The 9,278-nt window shown below is 41.4% G+C and overlaps 1 protein-coding gene across 1 annotated transcript; it reads left to right on the top strand.

Moving 5' to 3' along the window:
• The first annotated feature begins 5,844 nt into the window (after positions 1-5,844).
• On the top strand, positions 5,845-8,921 carry edn2 (endothelin 2). The gene is made up of 5 exons (XM_065469924.1): positions 5,845-5,974; positions 6,526-6,670; positions 6,810-6,923; positions 7,524-7,607; positions 7,711-8,921. The coding sequence occupies exons 1-5, from the start codon at positions 5,905-5,907 to the stop codon at positions 7,775-7,777; spliced, it is 480 nt and encodes a 159-aa protein (XP_065325996.1). The 5' UTR covers positions 5,845-5,904; the 3' UTR covers positions 7,778-8,921.
• Positions 8,922-9,278: the final 357 nt, after the last annotated feature.

Below are 9,278 nucleotides of genomic sequence, written 5' to 3'. Positions count from 1 at the left end.
GCTCGAATGCGAAGATGCATGAGCTCGACTTCCTTAGCCTTAGCCTGCAGCTCCACCTCCTTCAAGCGAAGGGCAAGCTTAAGATCCTCCGTCACCAAACCCGCCGCAACATGGCCAATCGGGTCCAACATAGGAGACTGAACGGCGACAGGAGCTTCCGCCTCCGACGTCGTTCGCCCCTTGGAAGGTTTCGGGACGGCCCCAGCAGCTTCCGCCCCCGCTGCCGTCTCCAAACTCCCAGACCCCCTCGGCGAAGTTTTAAGCCTCCCAAACACACCCCCATCCACCAGTTTCTCTATCAAACATTGTTTAATTTCAGCCTTCTTAGAATGCAACGGAACATCCACATTGAATAAATTAGCCACTACTAACAAATCTGCTTTTGTGCACCGCTCCAACTTTTCAACAGAGGGCTGTTGCGCAAAATCATCCATGTCAAACGTCATCACGAACAAAGCAACAAGGAAAAACACACCTCTGCAGACAACTAACCGCAGTTACAGCCGCTCACGCGAGGGCCGCAAAAACTCGCGCCTCACGCTTAGATGAATGAAACTCCCCGTCAACCCACACACCCCAAATGACGCTTCCCCCCACCGCAAACGCAAAAAGGAAACGAACCAATCAAACGAACGAAAAGGGACGAGCCCCCATTTATGTTACGCCCCCAGTCTAGGCGGGTGGAGACGCACATAAAGGTTGGAAGAGAGAGAGACACATACCCGCCCTGGTTCCCAAGCCAAACATCCGAAACCAGTTGTGAGTAAAAAGGTGATTTTATTAAAGGTGATGAAGCATAGCTCCAGGGTGAACCCAGGCCAAAACAATAAACAAAACCAACTAAATCCCACCAGAGAAAACTAACTAAACCCTACGAAAGAAACAAAACAAACAAATGACAATATTAACCCTCGCTCCCTAACCCGGAAAACAGGAGAAAACTTGTTCCAAAGAAAAAGGCGGTTCACCCCTTCTGCCTCAGCCTATGAGTGCCTAAGCACTAAATTAACACACTAGGAGCTGCTCTCACAGAACACGCTCACACAAATACACAACAAAAGGGATAAGCTGGAAACCAGGGCCAGGACCGCGTCGGCTGTCAAACCGCTTGCTCGCTTCTCTCTCTCTCCCTCTCTCTGGAGCTGTCAGAGCGGCTTTTGAACGTGGGCACGTGTTCCACAGGCCAATCAGCTGCTCGCTACTCTTCATTAGAGGATGGACCTGCAAAGAGTCTAAAACACAGTAGAGAGACAGAACAAGACAGCACACAGTGGTCATATGGCCGCAGCCGTAACACTACCTTTCTGGAAAATGGATGCAAGACACATTTTCAATGCCATAGTTGAGGAAAAGAGGTTTTCATCCAAGAGGTTTACATCTTTATGTCAATGAGATCCTAATCAGGAAAACATCCTCAAAGTGTAATGATCCCACTGCCACTGGTTGTTGGACTCATAGTCTGAATTCTTGTCTCCCCCAGTGCTCAACTTACTCAGCTTATCAATTGCACAATTGATAAGCAATTGTACAATTAAGATAATCAAATGAAATAAAACATGATAAAATCAAGAAAAGGAATCATAAAATTAGAAGATCTGAGTAAGAAATGAGATAAATAAAAGTAGTGCAAACTCATTCTGAATTAAAGGCCAAGGAGTAAAAGTGGGGTTTCAGACGTGTTTTAAAAGTGTCCAATGTTGGAGAGGTCCTGATGTGAAGGGCCAGTTTGTTCCACAATTTTGGGGCAGTCACAGCAAAGGCCCGATCTCCTCTGTGCTTTAATCTGGACCTCGGGACAGCCAGGAGCATTTGGTCCGCAGACCTCAGTGATCTTGCAGGAGTGCACCAGCTTAAAAGATCGAAAAGGTATGAGGGCACGTACCCGTGCAACACCTTAAAAACAAATAATAAAATCTTATAAATAAATTTGAAAACTAGCTTGTATCAAATATAACCAAAATGATTAAATCATAGCCCGCTTACTTCTCAGAAAACAATGTTTTGTAATACATATCACAGCTGATTAGAACAAGTTAAAGTGGAAGAATGGAAAACATCTCCTTTCACAGTTTTTACATGTTTTATAACATAATACAAGGGTTTCTAAAAAATTTAAATCAAGAGACGTAACACTCGGCATAATAATGAGCATTTTTTTCCAAAACAAGAATTTAATTTGACTGTTTTTTACTGTCATTAAAGAAGAAATTAGCATTTTTGATGCTTTTCATATGAAAAAAGGAGATCTTTTGTAACAAATGTTAAATATGAGTATAATTTAAAAAAAGAAAAAAAGAAAAAAAAGAAATACATTTGAAAACAAATTGAAACAAGGATAGGGGCACTCTTCGTAAAAAACATGTAGATTTCCATCATCATGCCTGTTTTGACTGTTCCTTCGCTGGTAGCTCTGCGTGTTTGATTTGAGTTTTCCGCTGAATGCCCCTCAGGACAAACCAAAAATGGGATTTGTGCCTACATGCCAGCTGACAACATACCAACCAGCGTATTTTTGAATCTAACCTTTACAAAATCTCTCCTGTTGTCCGAGTTTTGTAATGAAGCCAAGTACAAATGACGGTGGAACAGCCACACCCCTGAAACTCTGACCTAATATCATCTCATCAGCCGATCTAACCTCATCAGGAGGCGCAAACTCTAAGTTGCAGTGGAGGATGGAGGTGCGTCATAATTAACCTTCGCAAAATAGTTTTCTGTACCAAAAGAAGCACAATCACCACCCAACATACAAGTGAGATACTGTAATGAAACACTTTCCACCTAAAAACATGAAGCTTGTGATTTGGTTTTCTTGTCCCATTTAATGGAGCAGCACAGATAACTTCACTGCGGTTTCAGCGTTGTTTGCTCTTTTTTGTGGTTGGACGTTTTTGTGTGTTTTTTATGACATAATTTGATTTGGTCTGTTTGCTCAGAATGGAAAAACAACAGGGAAAAGTTAAGGACAGAGACGGAGAGCTACATGTCGTGTGTCACAGCCTTGATGCTGCTGGCTTTTGTTTCGTCCCTTTTAGAAACGATCCTCTCTGACGTGAACCGTGCTGATATCATCCTGTCTGTCCTCACGTTCACCTGTGCTCAGTGTGCTCATTTTCCACGTGTGAGGACACGGGTTTATTATGGTACTGACTTCACTGCAGTGAAATTAATATATTATTTGATTTTCTAACCATTGTGTTACGCTTTTGAGAAAATGATAAAAATGATAAAAAGCTCACACCAAATGAAATAATCCTGAAACATAACATTTATTTGTCCTCGACACACTTTTCCTCCACTGCTGACTTACCTTTTTTATTTTCCTCCCCTATCTGCTCCATCTGTCCCCACACCTCCAGCTGTGCCGACACATGCACACCTGTTTCTGCGTTACAGAGGTGGAGCTTCCTCCAGATTTCATCTTCCTGTCAGCAAACCTGGAAATTATCATGTAGTCACTCGTCTGCAAGCAACCTGTGTCACAGTTACTTATGGCAGGGGCTGAAAGATTTTTTCCCCCCATTCAGTGGAAGTGTTGCTCCAGTTCCAATGAGTTGTTTATTCTTTGTGTTAGCACGTTGTATGGATTTAACTTTACTCTTCTGTTGTGCTAACTACCTGTGGAGATATCTGTGGAGGAAACTGGACTTGGACTAGCTCTGGGAAAAAAGCCCCACAAACACTATCGATACATTTTCAATCTGAACTTTGTTATAAGACTGCTCAACTTTGATCTCAGCATCCTGTGTCTGAGTCCAGATCCTGGTACAAACAGGAGTTTGCAGTGTTTCTGCAATAGATGAAGACCTGGCAGTCTGTCTCAGGTATTATATTAATGTAGTTGTTGGATTGTACAACATAATAAAGTTTGTCTCATCATTTTTAACTCCTTATTTAGGGGAATTTGTAGCTTGTTTTCCGATAGGTAAGCATAAGTGGACCAAGAGTCACTTGAGTGGGGATAGGGATGGGACTAGTGAGTGTGGAGTATGAAAAATATCAAAAGATTCAGGAAAATTTTGAACTATAGAGCAAACCAGACCAGCTGGAAATGGACATTTAGAATTATGGAAGTTTAATTTGGAATGTAAAGCTTCAGAGAGGTGACTGTTTTAGCAAACTGGTGCAATATTAAATTACATGGACTGAATGATAACCCCCTTTCTTCCCAAACATGGCTCCTGCACGGCAAAGATAAGATTTTGTGGTAATGAAGTTAACAAAATGCTGTGCGGTTACAATCATGTTTTTTTTTGTTTGTTTGTTTGTTTGTTTTTTAATGTACTGACTGGCAAAAGCATCATGCACTCGACTGAATGACTCTGTCTGAAGGCTCTCATTCCAAGTTAATCGCATTCCCTCTCTCCCACCCAGCAGTCCAGTCTTACTGCCGGGTGTTGTGCCAAAAACTGATTTCCAATGTTTCTGTGTATTTTTTATCTGTAATATCTTTACGTATGTTGGTAAACAGACTTCGGTGAAAAGGGTTTACAAAGGGGTTATATATAGAATTAAAAAAATATATCTGTTTTTCAAGTATGTTTACAACTCTGTGTATTGTACTTACAATATAACCAACCAGTCCTTTATCGCCACTTAAAATATTTTTACAGAACTATTGTAATATTTGCTCCCATTTCTGCTGTCCTCTTGGCCAACTTACTCTTACAAAAGAGATTTTTAATGTTAATGACATTTTTTTAACTGCATAAATAAAGGTTATATAAAAGTCACTGCCAAAAACTGATTACGGCTTCTACCTTGTTACACGAATGTTGTTTGTGGCTCAAGATGACTTTATGACATCCATGAGGGATGCATTTGACATATGTTTCACATATTATAGCCCAACAAGTTACTTATAGCAGTTTAAATACGAGCAATCAGTTTTTGGCAGACAATCACTTTTTGGCACAACACCCGGTACATCTTTCTAAACATGAAGGACAGAATCCATTCTATAGGTAATAAGAGGGAAAAATACTCGAGGGTCTCTGCATGACGTGCTTTTACAGTTCATCGCGTGGGCGGCCAGGATGCGGTCAAGCTTGAGATGTGTGTATCACTGGACCTGCAGTGTACGCACGGTGGCGTGTGCGTGGGCTGCAGACAGCTGATGTGGCAGGCGTCTGTGTATCGAGGGTCAGCGTTTGCTGTGCGGCGGTACGGTGTGCCATGTGCTCGCTTTCCTGACAGCTCTCCGTGATCCTTTCAGGCGCACATCAGCCGCGGCACACGCAAACCAACCGCTGCCTACATCTGTATCTACACCCAACACCCCACATCCTCATACTCTTTGTTCTTATATATGTTGACACAAAAAGTCTGAATGAAACACACACCTGCTTGTCGCGTCTTAATCTCACTCTCAATTGAGATTAAGACAACTGTTTATCTTAATCTCAGCCGAATTCTCGCGTAGGCTACTACTTAAATTACTACTAAAAATCCACCCTGTGCACCGTCCCTATACAGCTCACTCCTGCTTTGTCCTGCTGTCGTTTGGGTGCTATTTATTATTCTGAGTCTGACGCGTAAAACACTCAAATGTTCACTTTTGGTTGAATTCCAGTGCATCTGCAGACACTGTGGAAAACAGTCTCTGTGTCTCCAGCCGAGCAGGAATGACAAAGGGAAACGTGGATTACTCAGAACTTCCTTACATGTTTTTCCTGCTGTTGTTGTGACTGTGGAGGACCATGCAGGAATGTGAACATGTGTTCTAGGATCAGAGTTGGCGGGGGTGCAGGTGGAGCCTAAGTGAGAAAGACGAGTGGAGGAGTGGCCACGGGGTATAAGTAGATGTTGGCTGGGGCTTGGAGCATAAAGCACCTGCTGCTGCTCTTCAGCCTAAACACAGGACCTGTGCACACACATCTGGGTCTGCAACTTTACTCACACTCAATGAGGATGATGGCTTCTTTCACATGCAAGATACTGACTTTGTTCATCATCTGTGTGGCTCTGCAAGAAGGTGAGAAACTGTTTCTTCAATTTTCTTTTAAAATATTTATGGCAACTTTTGTAGATCTGATGGCAAAGTACAATAAATGAATTATTTCCCCCTTACAACAGCTCTTCACTCACTATATTATCATTTTATTCTAGAATTGAGGGATATGTAAATGACATGTTAGGAGTTAAGTTTTGAAGTTGACTAAAATAAGAAAAAGAGTCTTTGACCCTCTTTGAGTTAGTCACCAGAAAATGGGTAAATACAGTGCTGTATTTGCTGTTTTCAGTCAACCACAGCAGACTTTCCTTTAATAAGCAACCACTCCTTTGACTCAAGTGTAATCGCTTCCTAACCACTGCACTTCTAGAGAACATGTGGGATTGTTTGACTTTGACATGATGTATAATAATGATAAACATGCCCTAATAACAATCACCACTGCATTTTTTACCTTGTTGGAGTGTGTTTTGTCTATATTTACATGTGATAATCACTAACCACAATGCAAGATTTGGTTGGAGGATTTTTTTAAAAAATCGGACTAAAAAAACTTATTTGTGTTTTGCTAGGTTGTGGACTCCCCTTATCAGAGCAGCCTGCTCAGACTCCACATCCGCACCATATCAGGACCAAGCGCTGCTCCTGTAACAACTGGGACGATAAAGAATGCATCTACTTCTGCCACCTTGATATCATTTGGGTAAACACACCAAGGTGAGGCTGCAGAATACTTCAGTGAACTACATTTGTTAGCATCATAAACCCTTACCCCAATCCAAGGGGAAGAACTCAGGTGTGCTTTTTAACCTAATCCAAGATGCCTTCATTAAATGATATCATTTTTCATTTACAGTAAACTCCTTCCTTACGGCCTGGGTAGTTCCCTGTCTCGCCGTCGCCGGTCAACAGACCGTTGTGAATGCCTCAGTGCAGCCGATAAAACCTGCCACGGTTTCTGCCATAAAAGGTGAAAACTCCTTCCTTTCTAGCTTTTCTTCCTCCTTCTACCTACACCTGAAGCAAAGCTGGCATTTCCCCTCACGTACCCTCATTTGCCTCCTAGATTGTATCAAAGTAGCTTATGTGTCTCCTTTCAGTCTGTATCAGATCTTTGTGATGAGCCTGAAAATATGTTGATGGGGAGGGTGAGTCACAGAGAAATGATAGTGGCAGTGCAATATGAGGGTAGCAGTCATAGCAATAAGAAAGGCCCGCATACCTGCTGAAGGCCTTGAAAGAAATCACAAAGGTTTATTAGCAGGGCTGCTATTTTTGGAAAGTTTACATTTCTGCTTTTGTGCAAGGGAATGATTGACACGTCCTTTGAGTTGTTTTGGCCATGTAAGCGCCAGTATGAATTCGTCACCTCTGCTAGATGTTATCCGCAGAGGTATTTTGTAAGCCGCACCCTGCATTCTTAAGGCATCTGAAATATATTGGTTTTAAATCCCAGGGAAGAGCTAGGATAATCCTGAACTAACTGTGCTTCAAATACTATATAACTTCCCAGTTTGTAAAGTTCCAATTTCCTTCCTTGTTTTGATGTCGATTGTCCATCTTTCCACAGCTCAGAGGATCTCAGGACTCATGTCGCAGAGCCCCTTGTTGAATCTGGAAGCATGAAAAGCAACAAATTACTGGCGTCTTTAAGGTAAATGAAGACTTAATTCAAGGATCAAGTTGTAAAGTTGGGGTTCTCCATTTCTGAGATACATGAAACATCTCTAACCTGGTTTCTTTGGTTTTTCCCACAGAGATATTATCAAGACTAACACAGCGAAGGCTAAAGAAGTTTCATCTGTTCTGGAGTCAGCAAATTAAAGAGTAGAACAGGGAGGTAGAGCGCTGAAGGAAAAGCAGGAGCTGGTCAGCCTGCAAGGACTACAAACTCCTGCCTTCAATTCAAGCACACAGCTTTCAAAATGTGTCAGGGAAAGGTGGAAGAACGGAAGACAAAACGGACAGTGGACCAAGCATTTGATCAACAGTGCAGCAAAGACTGGCAGCTCCCCAAGACAGTCCTGCAGCAAGAACTGGAGCTGCTGGGTGGAGGTGGAAAGTCATTGCACATAGACTAGAAGACAGTGACGTGAAGAAAGCTTACGATGACCAACTTTTGACCAGGAATTTGATTGTGAATGTCTGTATGAACAATTTGAAATCTACAACTCGCCTACAGAAGAACATGGGATAGTTATTCCACAGTCATATCAGCTCCATGTTTAGTTTTTCAAATGGCACTGAAATGATTTGTTTTTTGTGTAGTTCTTTGATTTGGTTCAATATTCCTCTGTATCAGAGCTGGAATCTGCTGTCCTGCTTAGGGCATAGCTTTTTTTAAATGATTAGGGAGTACTTGAAAATGGCAGCTTCTTCACTTTCAGCGCACATTGCCGCTGTGAAATGAAGGTCATATCTTTGGGATTTATCTAAGAAACAATTAGCTTTATACGAGGTCCATTGTCAGCTCCTCCGTACACACATATGCAGTACACATTGTGTTTGCATAACAGCAGCAGCACAGCAGATCTATTGTCTTGGCTCAAGTATTTACTGCATAGGTCCTATTTAATCTTTTGATTGAAGATAAGCCAGGAGATTTCAATGATGTGCAGCTTGCCAAAAAAAAAAAAAAAATGCAACCATTGTTTTTTCCTGTGACAAATGTTCACCCAACTTATCTGCAATTAGCAAGCAAGAAACTACAACTCTTAAGTCAATGCACTTGCAAACATTGCGCTAACACCTCTGGTCTCTATTCTTTTCTGTGCAATAAAGCCATTCACTCTATCTGCTCGGTCTGAATCCACAGGAAGTGGCGGACGCGTGGAGACTCAGAAAACATTTATCCTCAAATATCTCACTGCTGTTTATGGTGAAAAGTTGACCAGCTTTAGGTTTAATGCTGATATGAAAATCATAGCAATAATTCTAAATAGAAAACTTTATTTATTTTCTAATTTATTCAAGGATGTATTTATGTATGATATGCTGAATTTTGTATGAGAAAATAAAACTGCATCAAAGTATTTTTTATGAAGAATCTTGCTTCATTTTTATGTCTTTCCTGATCAACTTTCAACTATAAATAACCCGTTTCAAACTAAAACCCAGTTGTCTGTAGAGTTTGGCCTCTCTCTCTCCCTCTCTCTCTTACACAAGCATGAAAACATTGCGATGTTGAAAATATCCTCACAAGTTCATGTTTGGTTCATGATCAGTTTTGCTTTTAGCAGCTCTGGGAAGAAAAATGGTTATGAACCAGTTCCATGAACATTAAGTAGGTACTCACTGTTCTGTTTACTTAAAATAATCCCACTGT

This window comes from Pelmatolapia mariae, linkage group LG22 (genome assembly GCF_036321145.2).
Source record: "Pelmatolapia mariae isolate MD_Pm_ZW linkage group LG22, Pm_UMD_F_2, whole genome shotgun sequence".
Taxonomy (NCBI): Eukaryota; Metazoa; Chordata; class Actinopteri; order Cichliformes; family Cichlidae; genus Pelmatolapia; species Pelmatolapia mariae.
This window is presented reverse-complemented; position numbering and strand designations above follow the sequence as displayed.